General features: G+C 44.6%; 1 protein-coding gene across 17 annotated transcripts in view; it reads left to right on the top strand.

Moving 5' to 3' along the window:
- Positions 1-25,701, top strand: part of Snx29 (sorting nexin 29) — a 543,288-nt gene that overhangs the window by 70,860 nt on the left and 446,727 nt on the right. For 16 of the 17 annotated variants that reach the window (XM_087208901.1, XM_087208905.1, XM_087208903.1 and 13 more), the window contains 3 exons: positions 5,513-5,631; positions 13,237-13,312; positions 15,300-15,382. In XM_087208901.1, coding sequence (XP_087065027.1) covers positions 5,513-5,631; positions 13,237-13,312; positions 15,300-15,382 — 278 coding nt within the window. The remainder of the gene's footprint in view (positions 1-5,512; positions 5,632-13,236; positions 13,313-15,299; positions 15,383-25,701) is intronic. The other variant, XM_087208906.1, reaches the window with a different exon arrangement.

Raw genomic sequence — 25,701 nt, forward strand, 5'->3', positions numbered from 1 at the left:
TTCCCCTACCCCTCCCACTTCCCTTGCACTTTTAGACCTTTTCTTCCTATTTCACAATATCAATTATACATTTTTTAAATTACAGTATCAAGATCTAGGAGACATTACCACAGATTTTACAGAATTTAAAAGGATATAGAAAGCATATTTCAAAAATCTGTTTTGAAATAAATTTGACAACTTGTAAGAAGTACCTGGAAGACAAATTAATGAAACTAACTCTGGAGAAAATATAAAATTTGAACAGCACCTATTAAAGAAAGTATATTCCTAGCTTGAAAACCTACCTATATGACAAGAGCAGGCTCATATACATTTTAACTGATAAATTATATCAAACAATTAAAGCAGAAAAAAGAAGGAACACTTCTCCCCTCATTTTAGGAAATCAACATTGTGCTAATCCTAAAATTGGATAAAAATAATAGAAGAAAAAGTATGAACATAGATAGAAATTTGTTTAACAAAACAAACTATTAGAAGTCAGATCTGGCAGTATGTAGAAAGTGGTTTTGTTATAGGGATGGCAGTGTTGGTTCAGCATTGGAAGATCCACCCCCAAAAGTCATCATTTTAACAGAGGAAAGGAAAAAGCCATATGATCCTGTCACTAGTTGGAGAAAAAGTATTGGACTAAATTCTACAGCTGTTCATGGTAAAAGCTATCAAGAGACTAGAAGTAGAACAGAACCTTCTCAACAGATTAAAGACAAGTACTCCATACTTCGAGCAAAAATACCTTATATGAATGGAGAAGATACAATGCTTTCTCCTTAAGGTGGGGAACAAGGGCAGATATGCTTACTCTTTATCTGTCCATTAAACTTTGAAACCTAGTCCCCACCAAAATAGTCTGTCAATAAAATGACACAATTAGGATAGGACTGGCAAGGTAGAAGCAAAATCTTTATATGTAGATGAAATGATCATCTACAGAAAAAATACTAAGAAATCTCTAGGTGCCCCTAGAACTTGTACTTGGATTTATCAGGATTAGAAAACACAAGGTATATATAAAAATTCAGGTCTGTGTATACTTGCTATAAATGAAGAATTGGATATTGAAATTTAAGTTATGTAGGAGTACAAAGGACTTAGAAAAGTTAAAAACAAAAACAAAAACAGTGTTGGAAGACGTTTAGTACCTAATTTTAAGACTTCTTCTAAAGCTACAGTAATCAAGGCAGTGTTGGTGTAAGGAAAGACATATAGATCATTTGAATAAAACAGAGAATCTAGAAATAGAACTACACATATATGGTCCACTGAGTTTTGAAAGATTATTTAACATTAGTATTTTATAGAATATAAGCTCATTTCAAGAGCTGAGGAAGAGATAGTGTTTTCAGCAAATGGGACTAGAACACCTGGTATCCGTATATAAAAAATTAACCTCAACCCTTTTTTTCCATACATGAAAAGAACTTGAAGGGATCTATGAACCTAAATAAGAAAGCCTAAAAGTATAAAACTTTAAGAAGAAATTATAAGGAAATATTTATGAATTCGGAGTAGGCAAGAACTTCCTAGGATACAAAAGACATGATGTATAAAAGAAATAAATTGATAAATGAGATTCCATCAAAATTCAGAACTTTAAATAACATCATTAAAATGAAAAGTAGTCCTTAAACAGACCATATTTGCAATGCATATAACCTATGACCAGAATATATAAAGAATTCTTAGATCTCACTAATTGACAACCCAATTAAAAAGTAGACATAAGATGATAAATAGCCAGTATAGCACAAGGAATGGTGTGCAACTCTAGAATCAGAAAAATACTAATCAGTACAATAATAAGATTGAATTATACACTCATTAGGGAGATGAAGTTAAAAGTTTTAAAAGCCTTGTCATGACTTTTTCTTTTTGTTGGATTCTCCCGCTTTGGGTTTGATTTGTCACGCCCAATGGATTCATTCTGCTGGGTTTCCTGGGGTTGTGATCCTCATTGTCTTTTCCTACGATATTGTCTAAAATTTTTTGGAGTGCCGGTTTGGTATTCATGAAGTTCCTGAGGTGCTCTTTATCATGAAAGTGTCTTATTTCTCCATCAATTTTGAAAGATAGTTTTGCAGGGTACATCAATCTGGGTTGGAGCCTGTTTTCCTTTAGGCTTGAAATACATCACTCCAAGCTCTTCTTGCCTTGAGGGTTTGCACTGAGAAGTCTGCTGTGATTCTGATGGGCTTTCCTTTGTATGTGATTTGTTTCTTTTCTCTCACTGCTTGTAGAATTTTATTCTTCTGTTGGATTTCTGGAATCCTAACTATTATATGCCTATGTGTAGATTTTTTTTGATTAAGGCTAGCTGGAGTCCTATATGCCTCACTTATCTGTATGTCAAGTTCTTTTCCCCTCCTTGGGAAGTTTTCAGCCATCACTTCTGTGAACAGTTTTTTTATGTCATCTGCACTCTCTCCTGTTTCTTCATTGACTCCAGTCAGTCTTATGTTATTCTTCTTTGCATCGTCTAGCAGCTGCTGGATTGATTTCTCATGTTCCCTTACAATTTTAAAGCAATTTTTCTTTTCCTCCTCACTAATTGCAATCTTATCTTCTATATGTGAAATTCTATCCTCACATTGGTTCATTCTGCTGCATAGACTTTCGATGGAGTTTTTAATCTCTTGGAAATCTGTTTGTATCTGTTTTATGGATTCCATTTGTTTCCTATGTTGGGATTCCATTATGTTCCTCAGATCCTCTATTTTTTTATCTGTGTCCTCTCTAGATTTATTAATCATCTCTTGCACCATGAGCACAATCTTTGCTGTTATCTGAGTAATTATTTCTGATTTCATTTTTCCCAGATCCTCTTTTGTTGCCAGTTCAGAGAGTCCAGGTGGTTGAGTATCGGATCGTTCCATCTTGTTTCCCTTTGGGGTTGCTGTAGGTGATCTGGAAGTCTGTTTTTGAGGCTTGTTTACGTGTTTTCTCATTTTGACGGGGGGCTGGGGGTGCTTTTAGCGCCTGCGCAGCTCACCTTCTCTGCCCTAGGTGCTTGGGATGGTGGTGGGGGAGCTTCCTTCCGGGTGCTGGGACCCGCTCAGCTTCTCTGCCCTAGGAGCTTGGGATGTCGGTGGCAGAGCTCAGCTTTAACATCTTGACATTGAAGATTTTGAACCTCTTAAGTGATGTTTAAGAGTATACGTTAGTCGGAAGATGGACTTATGAATTAGTATTGAATGGGAGAAACATGATAGAAAATTCTACACAGTTTCCTTAAAACTGTGCAAAGAAGAGGCTGCCTAGCAGGTAAGCGAGACGTTCAGGAGACAGTGTCCTGCCAGTTGTGTTTTGGGTATGTGGTGGTAGCTGTTTTTTTCTCTCTTCATTTTCCAACACTGTCTAGGGTTTGAAACAAGATTCTTATCTCTTTAATGAAACGCAACATTTTTTTTTTTTTGAGACAGTCTCACTGTATAGTCCAGGTTGGCCTCAAACTCATGATCCTCCTGCCTCAGCCTCCCAAGTGCTGGGAATGCAGGTGTGCCCCACCATGCCCAGCTCCCATGATTGTATTTAAGTCAGTGTTGGTGCCATATTTGGAGGCCATCTCTACCTCAGAAATCATTTTAATCCATTTTGAGGTGATGGCCCTTGGTGGCTACTTTCAGTTGTGTTTGGAACCATATTGTGTGGAGGCCTGGCTTTACCTTGCAGCAACATATGCATATGTTGCTGGGAAGCGGCGAGCATTCTTTTTGAAACAAGCAGAAAAATCCCACCTGCTCAGAGCTTGTGGGGTGGCTAGGGAAAGAACTGACTTGTTTTGCTGCCTTCTTAGAGAGGGGCACCCGACTACCTCTGCATCTGTCCCTTGGTCACCAGCTGGGGGATCAGAGCCTCAGGAGGGCAGTTCTAACAGATGCCAAGGCACAGCCATGTTCACTTAAGCCTTGGCCAACTTGGGATATGCCGGCTGGAGAGTGGCTTCTCCATACCCTGCTGAGAGGCTCATTTTGTTACCTGTGGTATTAAATGGTAAGTTTTGCAAAATTCTGTGAGGATTATTCCCTGCTCAGTGGCAAACATCTGTCCTGACCAAAATCTAGAGAGGACCGAAAGGAGACCACATCCTCTCCCAGCTAGCAATAGTTGTTACATTTTTAAAGGGTTGTAAAAAAATACCTGCAAAGAAAAGTATGTGGCAAAGCCTAAAGTATTTACTAGCAGGCTCTGCAATGTTTGTGGTTCTCTGCTCTAAAATAAACAAAAACTAAGCCAAGCTAATGGTATAGCCCTATAATCCCAGCACTCTGGGAGGCTGAGGCAGGAGGATCACAAATTCGAGCCCAGCCTGGACAACTTAGTGACTTAGCAAGACGCTGTCTCAAGTAAAAATAATAAAATGTAAACTGAGGATTTAGCTCTGTGTAAAGGCCCTGGGTTCAACCCTCAGTATCATCCCTAGCCCCTATAAAGAGCTTGTGAAAGAAAGAAAAACTATGTGTAGTTGGATTTGGAAGACACAGAGCCTTCATTCAAGTCTGTATGGCTGATGACCTTGGATGAATCACATAATCCCTGAGTTTTCTTTTTCTAGCTCCCATCCCCACCTCTTTCCTTCCTTTACAGGGTAGGTATGGCTATGGTTTGTCTAGGTCTTCTTTATGTTCTACTGGGTTATAAAGTGATTTTTCAGCCTTTAAAGAACTACAGAAATAGATCTTGATATTTATTAGTGTTTCCTGATTGCCCAGTGGCATATGCTGCTATGGATGAATACTCTGTCAAGCAAACTCAGCAGAACCAGCCTGGTGTTACAAAGATTGTGTGTATTAATTTTATACTTTGTAGATTCAGTGATGGTGTAACAGGTCATTTGAGCCTGGTTAATACTTGATCTGACCTTTCTTGGAAGGGACTCAGACACCACCTGATCTGATTGTCTCCTTTTAACTCATGAAGGTCTGAGATTCAGTGAGGCAAAGCAAAAGTGGCTCAAAGTTGTTTGACTCCATCATTTCAGGACCAGGAGCACCCTGGCTTCCTCCTGCTTCTGCACTCTGTATATGCTGCTCCCTCCATTGCCAGCCTTCTTGTCCATCCTCTTCACTCAGGTCCTTTTTTGCTTCTGTCTTCTCACCCCTGAAAGTGCTCCCCCACTTTGTATCAGGGATCAAACTCAGGACCTCTCGCTTGCCAGGCAGGCGCTGTGATTCCAAGCTGCTGCTTTGCATCTACTTGCAGGGTGATTGGTTGATATTTGTGCTCCCCATCAGACTTAGCTCCATGAGGGCAGGATGAGCACTTTGCCCCCCACAGTGAACACAGTGCCTGGATTCAGTGGATGCTCAGTAAGCACTGGTTGAAATAATTAGTGTCAGGAGTCTTATCCAAACTTTGTTGTCCTGACTCCCAGCCCACGCCTCCTCTGTCTTTATACCATGATGGTCTGGGTAGTTCCAAGGATGCACTGTGGAGGCCCAGGAGATGCTTTCGGTGAGTCATGTGCTCTCTGGTCTGTATGTGGTCATGCAGCTGTATTCTTTCACCTTAGGCCACTGGATGGGGATTCCTGCCTCTCCCAGGTGCACGGCTGGGCTCCGCTGAAGGTGCTACATGGAGACAACGATGTCCTCTTCCCTGTCAGTGGAGTGGGGTCCTGTGGTTCCGCAGGTGAGTGCTTCCTGATTTTTCTTCTCCTTCCATCAGCACTTTGGCTCTAAGAACCAGCAGGAGGAGTATCTGAGTTATTTGCACAGGTGGGAATGGGAGCCAGGAGACTGGAGCTCAGGCATGGAAGCACTTGTGCGGACCCAGAGCTGAGGAGGGTCATGCATCTCTCACTGAATAGGTGCATTTGGAGGTGCTCTCAGCTGAGTGAGTTAGGCTGTAGTAGCTGGCAAGTCTCCAGGGAGCTCTCAGGTTGGGTGTTTTTCTCCCTTATCAGTGGCTTGTTGAGCTACATCTTGTCAAAGCTGACCACAAATAGTGTATTATTTGCCCCTTAGGAGATAGAAAAAGCAACTGAAGTCCCGTCCATGAAGGCCCTGCCACCTTGTATTGAAAAGTGCTTGGGGCCCAGGAAGTAGCTCAGGGCTCAAGCATCTGCCTTTGCTATGGGTCGGTGTTTCTGCGCCATTCCACATGGTTGGGCACACGTGTGTGTAGTTTCTTCCTGTTCCTTTAGCTAGAAAATGTCACGGGGAGGTGTGTATCAGCCTGGCTTACACCGTGGGGTGGGTGTGCTGTGCTTCTGGCACAGTGCCTGACACAGAAGGGTTTGGTCACTGTCTATATCCTGAGCACCATCAGGTCTCAGCCCACCTAATTCAGGTGCCTTCTCATTTTCCTGGGAAACAAATGCCTCTTCTCTGAGCCTCATTTAGGAAATTGTGTTTGGGACCCACCAGCTCCTTGAGAAGCTGTGGAACTTTGTATTGGTAACAGACTGTTGTTACTTGGTTGAGAGCAGAAACCCTCTCATACTGGCTACATGGGAAGGACCAGCCCTGTGTCAGACACACTCCCAGCTCTGGAAAGTTGAGTGAGCTCAAGCTGGTGACGCTCTTGGTGCCTGTAGTTCTGGGTGGGAAACAAGGCTGAGGAGAGCATGTGTTTGAGGACTCGTGTCTGTCAGTCTCAGGGTCCCCTGGAAAGCAGATGATGTGAGAGTGATGCAGTGCTCACCAGGCCTGGAAATGTGTCCAGGGCTGTGAAGCGACTGACTCCAGTTAGCTTGCCAACTCTCCCAACAAGAGGCTGTTACTGCTGCACTGCCTCCCTTCTGATTTGGAGTGAAGACTCCCTGAGTTACTCTGTCAAAGTGCCAGGCTCGTGTGAGGCTGTCCTCAGGTGGCAGTGCTGTGAGAGACGTGTGGGTGTCCATAGCGCAGGGCTAGGCAGTGGGACAGAGAGGACTCTGGATGAGGAGATGTGCTGCTGCCTTCTCATTGCTGTTTCCCCATGGCTCCTAGGGACTGTGCCATTGCCTCTAGTCTGCCTTGTGCCCCTCTTCACCTGTACTTGGCTGAGGGACTAGCACTGTCGTCTCAGCCACATGACCATACATACCAACTGGAACATCTCTCTGGGTCCCAATTAAGTCCCAGAGAGGAACAGTCTGGTGGCTTTGCTCCTGGTTGCAGGCCAGACTGTAGTGGCCCTGAATCTCCAGACCGTCCTTGGTCCAGAAAGCCAGGGGTGGGCATAGTCCTTGGCATTTCAGGTCACAGCAGTATCAGTGTGGACTGAGTGTCCGGGAGAGGACATGGGCTAGGAAGAGTGAGGGGCCCAGAGTGTCTGGCACCCTTGGCGAATCATGAATGTTTGTCCACTACCTCCAACTCGAGTTTCTGTTCCTGCTTACTTGTCTGTTCCCCACTGAGCAGCCTTGTTATCTGGCATAGGAATGATTGCTGAGCTGTAAGATGCATGCAGTAGGCAGTCTGTTTTGTTTCAAATGGCTCCTTCATATCTTAGAGGGACCCCTCTGAACTATCAGACATTTAGGGATGAAGGCTGGTAGGTCTTGGGGCTTTACTTTTGCCATTCACACTGGGCCAGCATTCTGGGGCCTTTGTAGACAAGCATCTCCAGGCCAAGTATCTCTTGATTGGCCTCTGGGATCCTCCCAACAAGGCACCCTGCCCCTTCCAGCAGATCTCCTGTTGTCCTGCCTCTGGCTGCAGCCTTGAAAACCCACAGGCTCCATCTTGTCACTGTTGATAGAACCTCAGTTCCAGTTTTTCTTGACTGTGCACACCAGAAATGATGTGTATGAGCCAATCTGCCACCTTTTACATTTACTGCAGTCATAAAGCTGCCAGGAGTTTTGCAAGCTTGTGACAGTCTAAGGAGCAATCCTGCTGTGGATAGGAGATTGCACAGGAAGACATGATACTCGAGGGCTTCATGAAGATACTAGAATCAGATCTAGGGAAGTGGTTTACTGATTGGATGCCAAGTCCTGTCAAGTCCCTCCTAGCCCCATGCCCCACTTTTACAGGAGCATGTGGGCCAGGTGGGATCAGCACGGCTCTTCCCTGGTGGGTTCTGCCAACATTTTTTTCTGAGACTCCTTTACTTTTGCCCAGTTTCTGGCTGGTGTCCCTTCTGATTGACACTACCCTAATTTAGAGAAGTTACTGCATTCTCCTTCTTTCTTGCTGCAGAGCCATTTTGTTCTTTAATGTGACTTCTCACAGGAGAGAAGGAGACTCCTCACCTTAGGAGATTTTTCAGTTATCTTTGAAAATGTCTTTACTTTTACAGTCACTGCCACTGGGGGTGGAGAAAAAGGAAGGGTAAAGGATGAAAAGGAAGAGAGGTCTGTGTCAGGGAGGATGGGTGTTTTTTGGAACTAAATCTTAGGAAGGAGGAATAAGCCTGAAGGAAACCCTGAAAAGAATTGTCATCGTTCTGAATCTTGGGTGAGATAGCTGTGTGGTTTAGGGGAGCTGCATGTTCTGGGTTAGGGAATGAGTCAGAGCAAGGAGATTCCAGCCCACGGTCACTCCAGGAGACTCTGGACAGGCTGATGGAGGGTGAGACACAAGAGCAGCTCCTCTGGACATGTATGTGAGCTACAACAGGGCAAAGTGAGTTTTACCGGTGTCTATTTGAAGTGGTGAGGGAGGGAGAGCTCCCAACATTTCTTTCCAGTGAGAATAATAAATAGAGGTGACAAACACCCCTTATTACTCATGAGACCTAGGAAGGTATTGTTTATCTTTTTACTGAGGGTTCTGTAGTTAGTGTTGGATTTTAGCAGATACACAGCCAATTTCTGAGGGCTGCCTTTGATTCATTTGCAAGCTCAGGTCCTCTAACCCTTTATTTTCCCAATTGTTCTGAAGTTATCAGCTTCTTATTGTCCTCCCTTTGTTTTTGGAGTAGTTCATTGAAGCTGAGGAGGAATTTTGTGGTGCCACCATGACCTGATATAGTTGATTTTAGAGCTAGCTTTACCTTTGTGAATGCCAAGGTAATGCTGGCAGAGCACTGCATTGTGTGTGGTTCCTGGATCACTTTTAGGGGACCTGTGCCACTTGGGGTTCATGATTTTCATTGTTCTGCCATGCAGCTTCCCAGCTCTGTGCAAGCCAGGGTGCTAAGCTCGGGAGAGTACAAAGGTGAATGCTTCTTGTAGTTCTGTGTGCGCGCCAGGAAGTAACAGGGGACATCATTTTAATAATCAGTGTAAAGGAATGAATGGTCCAAGCATCCTCTGAATGCTTTCCTCACTTTATTCTGTGTAATTCACCATTATCTCTTGTCTGGGCTATTGGAAAACAATGGTGTCAGCAAGAATCAACAAATGGGATTATATCAGACTAAAAAGCTTCGGTACAGCAAAAGAATCAGTAGAGTGAAGAGACAGATTACAGAATGGGAAAAAATTTTGCCAGTTACTCCTCAGACACAGGACTTATATCTAGAATATATAAAGAACTCAAAACAGTTAGCTCATGTAAAATTAAAGACCCAATCAAGAAATGGGCAAGCGAAAGCAACAGATACTTCCCAGAGGAAGAAGTACAAATGGCCAACAAATGTATGAAAAAATGTTCAATCTCTCTTGCTGTTAGAGGAGATGCAAATTAAAACAGCGCTAAGATCCCATCTTACTCCAGAAAGACTGGCAATCATCAAGAAAGCCAAAAATAACAAATGTTGGCATGGATGTAGTGAAAAAAGAACTCTCCTCCTTTGTTGGTAGGAATGTAAATGAGTACCGCCATTATGGAGATCAGTATGGAGATTTCGTAAAGAGCTGAAATTAGAAATTCCATATGACCCAACTCTCCCCCTACTGTCCTTCTCCAAAGAGCTTAAGACATCATACTATAGCGATACACGCATACCAGTGTTTATAGCAGCACAATTTATAATAGTTAACTCCTAAAAGCAGCTTGTATACCCATCAACAGATGATTGGATAAGGACATTGTGGTATTTATATATAATAGACTACTACTCTGCTATAAAGAAGGACAAATTTGAGACATTTGTAGGAGAATGGATACACCTGGAAAATATAATGTTGAGTGAAGTAAATCAGACACGGGAGCTTGAATACTATGTGATGTCTCTCATTTGAGTAAGGCAAAGTATAAACTAAGAGAAAAATAAAGCATAGGAGACAAGGGGAGGGATCGCTTGCAGATGGGAAGGGTTCCGGGGACCAAAGGCCAAGGAGGAGAAAATGGGAGAAATAGGCAGAGTGAAGATATGCTAGGTACAGGATTCTAATAATCTCATGCGGACATTTCATGGCATAATATGAACTAAGAATAATAGCAACAAGAATGAAAGGGGGAAAAGGGAATTAGAGGAGGAGAGAGGAAGGAGGAGGGAAGAGGATTAACAAAAAAAGAAACAAGCTATATTATGTACATGTACCAACTCTCCAAGATGATTGTAAAATGCATGTACTGCAGATGGGTACTAATAAAGAAAACACATGGAAATAAAAGAAAGGTTTATGAAAAAACAAAACAAAACAGTGCTATCAGCTTCGACCCTTGTCCCTTACCCTTGTCCATTGTTTCTTTAGGAGCCAGAGTGAGTTTTGTCTTTGTTTTTTTTTGGTACCGGGGATCACCGGGGATCAAACTCGGGTCCTTGGGCTTGCTCAGCAGGTGGCGAAACCACTAAGCTAAATCCCCAGCCCGCCAGAGTGAGTTTTTAGGACACACACCAAATTGCATCATTCCCCTGCTCCCAAACCTGCTAGTGCGCTTAGGATAAAAGTGGAATTTTCTCCGTGGCCGCGCAGGCCCCAGCTAATGCTGGCTGTTTCATTTCCTGCCATTTCCCGTTGTCTGGTGTTCCCAGCCATACCATCTTTCCTCCACTTCCTCAGATGGAGTCCTACCCTTTCTCCGCACCCGCCTCTCCTGCTTTCTGCTCTCCTAGCTGCATCCTGCAGGTAGCAGCCCAAGTGTCGCTTCTTGGAGAGGGCTCCTCTGACCCCTCCTTGGACAGGTCAGGACGTGTGCACCATACTGCAAACTTTCTGTGTGTCTCTGACCTCAGTTTGTCACAGTGCATTTGTGTCATTACTTGACAATGCCTGCTCCCACTGCTAGTCTGTGAGGTCCATGAGGGCAAGGCCATGTCCACCTTTAAATGTGTCCCTGACCAGCTTGGGACTCAGTACACCTTTGTTGACTGGGTGACTAGATGGCTGTAGTGTGTGGAGAGATACACGTGCTGTAGGGTGGATGAGTGGCATTGGAAGAATGATGTGCAGATAGAAGAGAGGGCATGGAAAAAAGGATAGAGGCAAAGTGCAGGATGTGTAGAGGAATAGACGAGAGGCTCAGGGCAGCTAGACGAGAGCCTGCATGCTGCAGTGGGAAGGGCTCAGCTTGGCCATTGGGCAGACCAGGGTTTAGGTCCTTGCACTTTTTAGCTCTGTGACCTTCCCAAGTCACTTAAATCCTCGAGGTCCATTTCCTCACCTGTAAAATTAACCTAATAATAGTCCTTGTCTGTGAGGGCCCTTGAAGATGAGTGAGATGGTCTGACCTTTGTGTGGGACAATGTGCTAGGCCTGCTGCAGATGCCAGCCAGCCAGGGTCTTGCTAATGAAGGGCTCAGGGACTGTCAGCTGGGCGAGTCAGCGTCAGGTGTGGCATGCCATCTGGAATGCCAACTGCAAGATTGGTCCAGCCATGGGTTTCCACTGTGTGTGTTGAACTGCAGACTTTACTTCAGGGTGTGGAATCTGACAGCTGTTCCTGAGTTAGTTAGCAAAGATGACACAGAACTAAGGTAACCTGCCATAGAAGGGCCCTTAGGTGGTATCGAACCCTTGACAATAGTGCAGTAGAAATGAGCTGTAAGTAACCTGGGGGATACTTTAGGTGGCACTTATATATTGTGTTAGCTTGTTGCCCCTGTAAACAAAGAATCTGAGGTAATCATTGGAAGGAAAAAAGGTTTATTTTGGCTCAGTTTCAGAGATTTCCATCGAGGTCACTCAACTCCATTGCCTTTGGGGCTGTCACGAGGCAATACCTCATGGTAGGAGTAGGTGGTAGAGGAAGCTGCTTACCTTGCAGTGGCCGGGAGGGAGGGAGAGGGGGAGGGGAAGGGGGAGGGGGAGGGCTGATGCTAGCCCCCACTCACTGAGCATCCTCATGTTAAAATGTGAGTCAGTGATGTAGCAGGCATTCAAATGTGTGGCAGACACTGCTGTTAGCCCATTTCATAGGTGAGGAAACTGAGGTATGACTAGGCTAGGTAGCTTGCTGAATTAAAGTTGGGGAGCAGGGATGCGAGCCTCAGCAGTTGAGCAGAGCCTGTGTCCTGAAATTAATCTCAGTACTAGGTGGCAAGGAGGAGGAGGCTGAAAAGTAGACACTTTATTTCCCCTTTGATTTATTTTTTTTTTGGTACCGGGGATCGAACTTGGGTCCTTGCACTTTTGAGGCAGGCAGCGGAACCACTGAGCTAAATCTCCAGCCCCTCCCCTTTGATTTCTTGAAAGTTAGGAGGGAGTAGAAGCTTGGTGGAACTATTGAAGTAGAAGAAAAGGTTACAGACTACCTTTTCCCCTCTGGTTTCCCTCAAGCCCAGTCCCTTTGTCACTGGGACTCTGGCACAACTCCAGGCAGAACCCAGAGGTGAGGTGGTGAGGAGGCTGTGCTCCCGTCCTCTGTGTCTCCTACCCCTGGGCCTGGTTCTCCAGTGGGCACTAGCACTGAGTTTCTTGAATGAGCAAGGGTTCCTATGCCCAGCCCAAGGCTCTGAGACTGTAATTTTTCCCAGAAGGAGACTCGAGCAGCTGCTAATGTGTTTATGAGAATTGTTAACGTCTTTTGCCTGTTGGTTGTGGAGATTATTTACGACCTTCCTTCTTGGGAATGCCCTTTCCAAATGTCAGTCATGCAGGGTAAGTGGCTTTTGTAGGAAGCTGCAGGCATGATCTGTGATTAGACCATGCTGCTCTCTAGTGTCGCTGACAGGCAAGAGCAGTTTGTTTAACAGCTGTTTTATTATTCCCTGATTCTGAGGTTGGCTCTGAATGTGGACTTCATGCACAATTCCATGTGCCTCAAGGTAAAAAAAGTGACAGGATAAGTGGGACCTTCTATCAGCAACTGATGCCAAGTCATGATAGCACTGTATCTGGAAAAATGCAACGGGTAAATTAAAATCTAGTGCACAGGTGGGAAAATCTTCTAAGTTGCTGGTACAGCAGAACAGGTGACAAGGAGAAAACAGAATTAAAATAACCTGACTGTCTCTCTGTGCTTGCTCTCTGCACAGGTGTGGCCCTGGGGAGCCTGGAGAACGGGATGGGACCGAACGACCACGTTCTGGCAGGGCCTGGCCTTCGGTACAGGTTAATATTCACAAGCCAAGTTGCCTTTGGGATTGAAATGTGCTACTAACAACTTGGATTATGTTCTTTTCAGGATAGGGTTATAAGGCAAAGCTTTACTTCAGATTTATATTCAGATTTAGTCTTGGACCTCAGTGTCCATTTGCCAAGGGTCTTTATTATCTTTCCTCTCAGAGTCAGGTATAAGAGACAGTATGGGCCAAATCTCGTTTGCATACTTCTTTTTCTGTGACACTTTTTGGTCTATATCTGAGTATTTCTTCTGTCACTACTTTCTTAAATATTTGTTAGTATTTAACAATGCTAATGCTATATATAATATTTAAGTCAGTTAGATATTATATAATTGTGCTTAGTATGCTGTCTGGCATATAGCAAGCATAAAAAGGTTTTCTTTTTTTTCTTCAAATAAAAGAATCTCAACAGTAGACCGAGTTGCCTCAAGTCATTGGATGTTTGGTGGCAGAGCAGAGATGGACAGCGAGGTATCCCTGATGCCACCACCATCCTTGTTGATTTTACTGGGGTTTTTTTTTCCCTTTCCTCTCCATGATTTTCATTTGATGCCCAGGTATATAATCCATCTATGTTTTCAACTTAACTCCAACCGGGGACTCCTGCCTGCCCCAAGCCCCGCATAGTGTCCTGGTCTCGCTCAGAATAGACAGGGTTCTGAAATGCCTCCACCCAGAGGCAGCTGGTACGGTCTGGTGTCAGAAAGGATGGTGCCATCGGACCCTTCCAGGGCGCTGAGTCCTTTTCTGCTATTTATTTTAGCAAATTTGCAAAATATAACAATGGATGAAAAATATTACTCTTAACCCCGACTCCATGACTTTGAAGATGTTTTAGTGCTTTTCCCTCTATTCTATGTGTGTGCGTGCGCCACAGGATGGACTTGATATCTTCATAAAAGATGTTATTGTTGTATTTTTCCATGTAGCAATTTTATTGTAAGTATATAGTTCTCATTTGTATTACTTACGTCCTATAAAGTTGCTGTGAATACTGCATCTTGTTCAAGGGAAAATGTGAAGTTCTGTGAGCCTGTGGGCCTGATGTTTTTACCAGTTGATCAGTGGACAGTCTGGTCTTATGGATAATCTGGTCTTGTGTCTGTTCCTGTTTAAAGACACTGCATATAATATCTGTTGTTGATTCATTAGCATTGAATTCGTGGCCACTAGGCTATCACTCATACCTGAATGAAGCTTATCTAACACATATTTCTCCCTAAGGCACATCACATCCTTCTTGCTTTAGGAACATGGCCTTGTTGTGTGACAAAACGACCAATTAAAAAAAACCACAAGAATGTGAAAAATGTGACACTACATAGAACCATGAGAAAGAACTTGATTACAGTTATAAGATCAGAAACAAGAAGGTGGATTGTCACCTTGTTTGACCTTAGCTAGGACATAAAAATTGGTGACTTACATTTTTGGCTTATAAGTGACTTGTGAAAGTGCCCTGTGAGTATTGATTTGCGGTTACAAATACAAAGTATGGTTGAAGAATATGGTGACTATTTCAATTAAAAAATCATTACAATGAAAGACACATTGCCATTAATCCTCAAAATACCCTCAATACCCCCCCTCACTTTGAACACATTTATCCCATCATTCTTGGCAATGTTTTTTACTATAATAAGTTAAAAAAAATTTTTTTTTTTTGGTATGGGGGATCCAACTCGGGACCTTGCGCTTGTGAGGCAGGTGGCAGCACCACTGAGCTAAATCCCTGGCCCATTAAACATTTTTTTAAAACACTCACCATATTTTTTGATCACCCTCTCTAAATTTCAGAGTAGACAAATTTGCAAATGTGGAATCTGCTCGAAATGAGGACTAATTTCAGATGGCTGCTTTCTGTCCCTGCTAGTAGATAACTGAATAAACATACCTCCTGCTAGTGTTTTGAATGGCAAAGCTTTACATTTTAAGTGACTGAGTGTAAATTCCCTCTGCCTGCTTTTTCCCAGTGTGGAAGCCAGTTCTCCAGGCCAAGGAAGTCCTCTAACCAATCTGTTACCTTCTGCCTCCGTGCCAGAGTCCATGACAATCAGTAAGTACTTTCTGACCCATCTCCACCAACAGTGGCATGATTGTGGGCCCGTGTGTCACAGCAGCGCCTTTGTGTGTGTTCCTCCATGACTGGGCCTGAGCAAGCAGGTGTGTACCTGGCTGTGGACCTGAAGCATGAAGCATGTAAGCTTTTGGAACCGTGGTTAACCCATGGGCCCCGGGCGTGTGCACCCTCTCCAGGCCAGCGTGGGGTAGAGCTGGAAGGGAAGTTTCTTCTGCGGCTCACAGAAGCACCCTGTGCTTCCGGGGTTGTTTCCTCTGCAAGGCAGTGAGGCACAGAGACACCACTGTGGTTGGGTTGCCTTCGTAATGTCGGAGGGGTCATTTTTGCAAGTAAGGAAGAGGTGTCTCTCCAAGGCGATGAAACATTATTTATGATCAGGTTTGCAACTTTACCACCCAGAAAAAATATCAGAAACAGCAGTTAAGAGAAGGTTTGAATAACTTTAAATAACAAAGAATGAGCCAGCTGTATCTTAACAAGGTAGAAACTCATCTTTTCCAGAGGTATGTGGGCTGGGGCTGGTACATGGCTCCATGGTCACCAGGGCTCCTCGTGCCTTACCTCATGGATGAGAATAGCTGTTTTAGCTCCAGCCGTTCTGTTCTCATCCCAGGTAGCAGGAGGGAAGAAGGACAAAGGAGAGAATTTCTCTGTTTACATATAGGATTCAGGGGTCTGAATATGGCCACAGTAAAAATGATAAGTTCTTCATCAGTCTGCGACTGAAGTTTAGTATTTGCTTCATTTATGAAAGTAGCCACAAGCCATAGAAAGCACAGTCGTGATGGTGAAGTGGATGACTGTCACCAAAAGTCACAGGCATCGAATGTCATTTCTGCTTGGAAACATGGTGCTTACTTCATGTGATAAGGTAGAGTCCTGTATTTTACTATGTTATTTTTCTTAACATGTGGATCATTCTGTTTCAATATAATTGGATTCCATTGTAGACTTATATATTTTACATATTTTGAAATTTTTTTTCCTGAAACAAGCCCCATGGGCATCCTCACTACAGAACGGGCCCTTGGTAAACAAAAGCCAAAGCCCCAGCTCTAAGGATCCCATGCAGAAGTTGCTCACGGTATCCATTTGTATCTTTGGCCAACATTAGCCCCATAGCCTCCCCTGGCTGCAAAAGAGGAAATGTATTTCCTCCTCCCCATATGTCTTCATTGCTAAGGAAAGAAGATTGGGGTTTGGGGGCACCAGCATTTGCAATTCAAGGGTGAGCCTTGGGGAATGAGTGGACACTGTGAGGCTGTTGGGTGAGAATGACCAGCTCACTTCGTGCTCTGAGCAAGGTGGTTTACTAAGGTGCTTCTCAGCCTGGAGTTCAGTTGAGCAGGTAGTTCTGGATCACCCAGTGTATGGGGAAGATGGAATGGGCCAATATATAGGTTGCTGAAATTTTTCAAATGTCAATCATTTGTTTACCATTTCACTGTTATTTACCCTACATTGTTTTTTTTAATGAAACACTTGAAACAAATTCGAGTTTCTTTTTCTTTAAAAGGGAAGCCTTATTGTCATGACTATAAGCAGAGAACCACTATTAGTTGACTTAAATAGCAGGTCACTGTAAAAATCAAGGCACTGAAAGGAGTGTTACTAAATTGACCTGGTTGCTGTCTCAGGTTCTGACTGAGACCCTTGTTGCTATTCAAAAGAGATGGGGGACAGCTTCTGTGTTTTGCTCAGGCCTGTGGCACCTGCAGGGAGGGCCAGTATCTTCACCTTCACCTTCATACTGCCAGGCAGCCCTATAGCCTCCAAAGAGCCAGAAATGGTGTGATAAGCAGAACAGGAGAGACATCTGGGCACAGCCCTGAGCACCAGCCCTTTTGGAGGTGTTTCTCATGCAAAGGGAATAGTGCTAGAAGAAGTCAGGGTTGAGGCAAACGGTCAGGTTCTGCCATTAGCAAATATGTAGGGTCCTGCTGATCAAGAGCGCCAAGAAAATCGCTGCCTTTGTGTGCAGTGATGGTTTTACTGAGGAAAACAGTGAAGTTGGAGTTTTTGGATTTCATTGCAAAGGTCATGCTGCTGGTGACATTCTTGGAGTCTGCTTTAAGGTAGCAAAGTAACCAGTGTGTTTCTTTTGGCCCTGTACAAAGGCAGGAAGGAAAGTCTAAGATGCTAAATCTTGATGGTGAAAATATAACAGTAGTAATAAAGTTTTATGCCCCCCTCCCTGCCCCAAATGGAGATAGGTGAGTAAGAATTAGGAAGATGCTGATGATAGCCTAGTGCTGAACCCCAGTATTTGTCCTGGGAGTAATGGAAAGGACGGGAGAAGGGAAATAGCAGCCTGTGACTTGGTGTCATTTGATGCCTTGTTTCTCTTGCACCTCCGATTCTGTCTCTGTACGGTGCCACCTTGGTGGGTGGGAGAGACTTGGTTCTGACTCTAAAGTAGCTGCTCTAAAGTCGCCTCTTTTTTTTTTGCCTTACATGCCTTTTTCTGAAAGGATAGTAGCCCCTAGGATGGAAATGATGGCTCTGTGGGCACCTCGTCTGGGCACCATTTGCAGGGCTGCATATGTCTGTGTGGCCTTCAGGCACCGAACATTGTGCTCCCTGGGATGAGTCCCCACATCTCGGGGGACAGGGTTCCTTGACAGTTGCTCTTGAGGCTGATCTAGGTCGCTGGTCCTCCCTGGGATGCTCTCTGTCTTTGAGGAAGTTACTGGCCAGCTTGTGCATTTTTACTGAGCATGCTCCTCCAGTCATTCTCCCGTGATGTAAAGTGTTGTTCTGGTTTTCACTTACCCTGCTTCTAGAAATTAAATCGAGTTTTATCGTTGTAATCTTTAGCAAGTAGGGACATATCCAGAGTTTACAACTGGAATCTCTTAAGGAGAATGTCAGTGTGTCCTCATTTGACCCCTGATGGGCGGCACTAATGTGGTCTTTGGGTGATGATTGTGAATGGGTGGCTGGGTGGAGTGGCTTTCTGCGGTGGCTGTACATTTAGGAAGTCTTCAGGGGACAGTGATCTTGCTCACCTTGTGTGTATTCCCCCACAGATGAGGGGCAGGATTGTTAGGAGCCTTGCTGCAGGGTGATTCTGATTTTGTCTCCCCCAGCCTCTCCCCACCATCTGTGTCATCACTGAGACAAACAGGAGGGGTGGAGTGCTGTGTACCTTTTGCTGCACTAGTTTGCTTGGCCTGCCATTAACAAAGGACCATGGCCCAGGTGGCTTCAACAACAGAAATTTATTTTTTGGAGGTAATCAGTCTAAGAGCAAAGTGTTAGCAAAGGTGGTTTCTGATAAGGCTTTTTTTCTTGACTTAAAGTCAGGCAGTTTTTTTCTGTCTGCATGTATATCCCTGGTGATTCATATTCTCTCTCTCTCTCTCTCTCTCTCTCTCTCTCTCTCTCTCTCTCTCTCTCTCTCTCTCTCTCTCTTTCTTGATAGGACCCAGAGGCTTGCACATGCTAGGTAGGCACTCTACCACTGAGCTATAGTCCTAGGCCTTTTTTTTCAGAACTCTTAAAGATTTTATTGTGGGACAGGGATATTCCTAAGTTGCCCAGGCTGACCTTGAATTTTTTTTTGCCCTTGAATTTTTTTTTGAGACAGGGTCTTGCTATGTAGTTCAGACTGGCCTTGAACTCACTATGTAGCCTAGGCTGGCCTCAAATTTGCAGCAGTCCTACTGCCTCAGCCTCCCAGGTGTGTGCCACCATGGCTGGCTGACCTTGAAATTATGATCCTCCTGCTTCAGCCTCCTGAGTAGGTTGGAAAACAGGCATGCATGACCATGCCTGATGCTTTCTCTCTCCTTATGACACCAGGCCTTATTTAACCTTATATATCTCCATAAAGGTTCTGTCTCCAAATGCAACCACATTGGAGGTAGGACTTTGTCTTAGTCTGTTTTCTGTTGCTATAAGTAAATGCCAGAGATAGGATGATTTATAAAGAAGAGAGGTTTATTTAGCTCATAGCTCTGCAGGTCCAAGAGCAGTGTTTTCTTAGCTTCTGGTGAGAGCCACATGCTGTGTCAAGTCATGGCAGAGAAGCAGGTGCAAGTGGAAAGAACATGTGTTGGACAGAGGCTGAGGGAAGGCACCAGGCTGGCTTTATACTAGTTTACTGTTCTAGTCACTAACCTGGTACCAGGATACCTAACATTCCTGTGAGTCCTAACTCACTACCTTGGAAAAGCATTTATTCCTCTTAATGGCTGGAATATGTCTCAACACTGTTCTCCTGGGGACTGAGCCTCAGTTTGAGTTTTGGTGGAAGCCACTGCGGGCTTCAACATATGAGTTTGAGGGGAAATGACACAAGTCAGTTGCTAACTCAGGGCATCTCAGGAACAGGGGTCCCAGAGCAATCCAGGCTCGGATTAAGACTTCATCTCAGCATGTGAAGCACATCAGTTTCTCTAGAGCAGAAGCTCAAGTCTTGGAAACCCCGCAATGAGCCTGGCAGGGGAACTCATCAACTCTGACTCTCCAAAGCCTGAAGGTTTCTCCTATCCTATCGAGTGGCTTCCTGCTTTCATTTTCAGTCAGGCCGGTGGCTGCCTGTGCACTGCAGTGGAGCCCCAGCTCACTTAGTTCATCCAGGGAACTTGGGGATAACTGACAAATTCTTTGCTAAGCAACTGTCCCCTCCTGGGTGTCCTGCAGTTGCACAGGCTTTGTCTTGACGCATTTTGAGAACATGTTCTTGTCACTTACTGCCCAAGAGAAGATTGTGTACCCGGACTCATATTATTGCTGTCCCTTTCGGGAAGGCCCTTTGGTACTTAAAATGTAAAGCCTGTTATGAAAAAGTTAATTAGGAAGCAGTAAAGACAGTTTTGAGCAAAACCCCAGAGCCACTCTGTTCCTGCAAGTTGGTGTGTGGTTCCCAGGCTGCGCCCAGGGAGCTGTGCCCAGTAGGAAGTGCAGCGTCTCCTTTGCTGTCAGAGGCAGAGATGGAGGGCCTGCTCAGAAGCAAGGCTGCCATGTCTGCTCCCAGCTTGCTGGGCTTAAACTCTCAATGCCTTGTTTCTGTGTGTCAGTGTAAGGTTAGCATGGGTACCAGTTGTGGAGATCAACCTTGACGTGCTTGAAAGAGTGTGTGCATCAGAATTAGAGTCAATGTGTGAGCTACTATTAATATGCACATTTGCATTCTGCTTCTGAACATCATGTCATACTCATCCTTTTCTTCTTTATGGACCTGGTCATTCCACTGAACTGCTGCATAATATTTCAGCACTTTTTATTGTAATTTACTAGAATATTTTGAGAGGGGGTTACCAGTCATTGTGTGTGTGTGTGTGTGTGTGTGTGTGTGTGTGTGTGTGTGTGAATTTCTTTATTGCAAGGGAAAAATGAGAAGTGCTGCCTCATGTAAAGTGCTGAGCTGTGGTTAAGTGCACATCAGAATATGGGCTGGTATTTTTTTCCTGCTTTTGTTCTTTTGGGATGAGTTGCTGGTTGCGGGATTGGTTGCCCAGAGGTTATGCGGCATTTGTGTAATAGCCATTTGGTGTTCTGAGTTAGTGTGTTGCCAGAAGTGTGAAGCCTGCCGGTTTCCTGATACTTTTAAAAATTAATTAATTAATTAATTTATTGGAACCAGGGATTGAACTCTGGGCCTTGCGCTTGCGAGGCAGGTGGTGGCACCACTGAGCTAAATCCCCGGCTTCTGATACATTACCACCGTTAGCTGCTAATGTTTTAATGTATTTTTCCTACTTTAAGAATTGGAAAAATCATTTCTTTGCACTTGGGGGGCTGAGCATTGCCCTGGACTATAGCTTTCCTTCATGTTTTTGTTTAACTTTTATACCTTCCACATGAGCTGGGTTTCTGTCTTTTACTTCCAGGGCCTTCTGTCCTGGATATTCTCTTGGACTTGGAAAGGAAGATGAGCATAGGGGAGGGATGGGACTGAAGCAGCCGTTCTCTGCTGCTTGTGCACTTCCTGCTGGGGATGTGACTGGCCTCTAATTTTTTTGTACCAGGAGTCGAACTCAGGTCTTTGTGCTTATAAGGCAAGTGTGGTGCCACTGAGCTAAATCCCCAGCCCTGGCCTCTCATTTTTGTTGTCAGGAGAGCTGGCTGAAGCAGTTTCCTGTTCCACATCTTCATCTGTTCTGCTGTTAGAAATCTGAGGGGCCCTGAGAGCCTCTGTCTCCTCCAGGCTTACTTCCCTGTCTGAAGTTACCCACACAGCCAGTGGCTTCTTTCCTTTTGCTGGCTCTTCCTCTGTAGATCTTACTCCAGCTCTGCACAAGCTCCAAGCCAGACTTTGGAACATGACGGTTTGTTTAGGAGGACAGTGGTGTTTAATTATTTCTGGAGACTTCATCCCCCCTTCCTTAATCAAGTGTGTCTGTGTTATTCCAGTTTTGACAATAACCTAGTAATGTAATACCATGCTTTGGCAGAGCTTACCAAGGGCCAAGAACTTTGCCATTGTTTTCTCATGTCATTTCTCCAACAGTCCTCTGAGGTGTAGGTAGTCATTCTCTCTGTTTGTGTAAGAAAACTGAGGCTCTGGAAGGTTGAATAATTTGCCCAAGGCCTCCCAGCTAGTTATAGCGTTCAAAAAATATTAACTGGGCTGTGTGCCAGGGATGGTTCCTAGATACGTGAATCTGGTGAATCTGGTGATGAACCTAGGTTTTCTGCTTGCAAAGCCTACACTTCCAACAATTCCGGATCCCCCAAGGAAACACATTCTGCTGTCACTCACCAGCGCAAGCAGCCTTGCAATGGGTGGACATCCATGGCCAAGAGCCTTAAACAACTTCTACCACTACCACTGCTGCTGCTGCTGCTGCTGCTGCTGCTGCTGCTGCTGCTGCTGCTGCTGCTGCTACTGCTACTACTACTACTACTACTACTGCTACTTCTTCCCTTCCTCCTCCTCCTCCTCCTCTTCCTCTTCCTCCTCCTCCTTCACCTTCTCTATTATTATTATTATTATTATTATTATTTTTGGCACCAGGAATTGAACTCAGAGCCTTATGCTTGCCAGGCAGGCGCTGTGCCACTGAGCTTTGTCCCCGGCCCAAACTTACCATTTTTAATGAAGCAATGAATTCTTGAATAAGGGCACTAGTTTTCAGGATGGGTATACTGAATATGTTTTTTTTTTTATTTTCAGGAGTCCTTATGCTCTAGGGATTATTATTGCTGGAGGGGAGAAAAATATAATTTCCTTTTTCAATCCTTATAAGTTTTTAGCCAGGAGAGATTCCTGTTAACAAAAGACAGATTAACAAGAGAAAACCCAGCGTAGTTATACTACACTTTCAGTGTGCATTACTTGGAAAAAAATCACTCTTTCAAAGTAATTCTCTCAAATCAGTGGTTTGGGAGCCTTGCTTAATAGTATTTTAACAAAGCACCATCAGGTTCAGAGGAGTGACAAGACAAGGGAGCGAGCTTCAGGCTCTCGAATGTGAGGAGACCACCGGGAGGTAGTGTAGTTGCTCCCAGGCCCCTCTGGTCCAGAGCTCTCTCCTGCAAGGGCAGCATTTATATCTCGCTTGAGGCAGGGATGCCTAGAGATGTAGAAAGCCCTTTTGTCTCTGTGCCTCACTGTCCTGCTGTCTGGCAAAGAGGAAAAGGCAGAGACCCAAACTGTATTGTCACTGTCTTTAACTCAACAATCCTAAATATTTTAGGGATAAATATTTTCGTTTCTTTCAGGGGTCATGAAGATGGGGAAGGGTGGAGTGTGTTCCTCAGCCCTTCCTTGTGCCTTCTGATGGTTTTCCCTTGCACACAAAGTCCTTGAGGGCCTTCCTGATACCTCGTGTGTGCGCGCGGGGCGGAGGGGGTGGATCCTGAGACACCCACATTCTCTCACATTGGACAGTTTCATTGGTGCCCTGACACCTGTGGTTCAGGGCTGAGCTCTGTGCTGCAACAGAAAGGTCCCCAGGTGGTTGGAGCCTGCACAGGCATCCTTTCTTTAGCCTAGGACCTGCAGTTCTGGCTAGGTTTCTCTTTCTTTTAACTAGAGATGTTGGGGGCCCTGATTCTTATTCATAAAATGAGGATACTTTACTGGCTTCTGAAGATTCAGTACACTAATGTGCATTTATGTGAAGGCACAAAACTTAGTGTTGAGCCAGGCATCCTTTGCTGTGAGAGCCTTACCAGCCATCTAGAAACTTCCACAGCTGGTGAGCATTGCCTCTGTTAGTTCTTAGAGTCAGGGGCTCAGGAAGGGAAGGGAAATCAGTGCCAATATCCAGGGTCATCTTGCTTGGAATTTGTCAGGCGGTGACATCATTCCAAGGAAGAGGTTCTTTTTTGCATTGACTTCTGGGATTCTATTTGAGAATTTTTTGGGGGGAGGCTACTGGGGACTGATCCAATTTGTCCAGAGGTTTATTCCTATTTCTGTGGCAATTCCAGATTTTCCTTCAAAGAGTACCTGGAAAAGAGTAAGAATTTGAATGTGTCTTCATTTATTTTGCCTACTGTCAACCAGGCTTTTTTACTGCTTAGTTTTCACAGCATCTGCAAAATATGAGTGTAAGCCTAGTTTCGTAGTCGAGGAAGCCGAGGCTCGGAGTGGCTCTGCTGAGGGCTGTGCAACTAGGACATGGTGGAGCCAGGATTCACATTGTCTCTTCCCCTCACTGTTCCTGGGATCCCAAAAGCTTTTGTATTCTTCTGCACTCACAGGAAAGCATTCTGATCCTCTGGAACATTCTAAAGACTGAATATTTGTGTCCTCTTAAAACCCATGTGTTGAAAATGCTAATCCCCAGATGATGGTGTTGGGAGGTGATTGAGTCATGAGAGCAAAGCCTTGCTGGAAGGTGCCCTTGTGAATGAGACCCTCGAGCTCACCAGCCCCTTTTAACACGTGAGGACATAGCAGGATGTGAACCAGAGGTGAGCCAGAAAGTTGGCCCTTTGTGGACAGCAGATCTTCCTGCTTTGATCTGGGCCTTCAGCCTCTAGCACAGCCAGAGCTAAATGCTTGCAGTTTGAGTCCCCCAGCCTCTGGCGCTCTGTGACAGTGTCCAGACAGACCGAGGCCTTGCTCACAGAGGCCTGCCTTCCCCGGGCACTATCTGAAAGAGCGCATCTCTCACCCTCGTCACATCACACCTTTCTTGTAGCTGCTGACTTCAGGATTCAGATCCCCCTCAGGACCTGAATATGCTTTTTTGTGTGTTTTCTATGTCCCCTGCTGGAGGTCAGGAGCTAGGCCTGTTCACTGCTGCATCCCTGGTGCCTTGAATCCTGCTCGCTGCCTAGCTGTTGCTCAGGAAACATTTGTGTGGAAGGAAGGAGAGAAGAAAGGAAGGGACTACTGATTATAGTTCTAACAAGGATGAAAAATGAAAGAAGTGTCCTGTAGGGATGGCTGGAAATCAGGTCCCAGAGTGCGGTTTGCATGCTCACCACTGTCTGCAGCAGGAGTGCTCATGTGAGCTGCCCGAGGAGTGAGCAAGTGAGTGAGTCTGCACCTCCCCTTTGATTCGGAGAGAAGAGAGGTGGCTGCAGGGCCAGGAGTCCTAGCTTCTTGGTTTTGACAGTGGCTCTGATGGGATAATAGTGGATCTCTTTCTTCCTTTTTCCTTTTTTCATTAGTGTATGTTTGCAACACATAATTAATACATTAATCATGGGGATTGGTACCTGTATGTATTGTATCTTTTTTATTTTGCTCTTAAATTATTAATACTTTGAGTTTCTCAGATAAGAACCATTGGATATTTAAACTTCGGTGTCTGGTTTATTTCACTTAGCATTACAGCCTCAAGGTGCGTCTGATTTCCTACTAATAACTCAAATTTCTCCTTCTTTATGGCTGAGTAGTACTTCGCTGTGTATGTATACCACATTTTCTTCAACAGTGGGTCTTTTGATGTCTCCACACCTTCATTTCCCCAACTATGAAGGATGGGGAGGAGGCTGTATTCAAGGGTCCCTTGCAATTCTAACCACCCTGTCTGAAGAAACAGCCATGATACCCACATACTGGTTTGCAGGGATTATTAAAGAGCCACACTGTGGAGTCTGGGTGTTTATGATGACAGGTCTGATCTTGTTGGTTGCTTTGAGGTCAGGGAATGGTGTCCCTTGCCTATTGTCTCCTTTACAGATGTGATAATTCAGTCACTCTCAGTGACCTTTAGGTAGGTGAGCTAGTATTGATAAATACGTCAGCTTTGGTATATGGCCTGTAGCTCTCTATTCCTAGGCTGGGTTGGAAAGGGGAATAAACACCCTTCTTTGCGAAAGGCCACTGTCACCTTCAGGTTTTAATTCTGAGTGGCTAGCAGCCCTTGCGTAGTCAAAGCCAACCT

Source organism: Heterocephalus glaber, unplaced genomic scaffold, assembly GCF_053883595.1.
Source record: "Heterocephalus glaber isolate CG9 unplaced genomic scaffold, H.glaber_assembly_v1.0 deba00000943, whole genome shotgun sequence".
Classification (NCBI taxonomy): Eukaryota; Metazoa; Chordata; class Mammalia; order Rodentia; family Bathyergidae; genus Heterocephalus; species Heterocephalus glaber.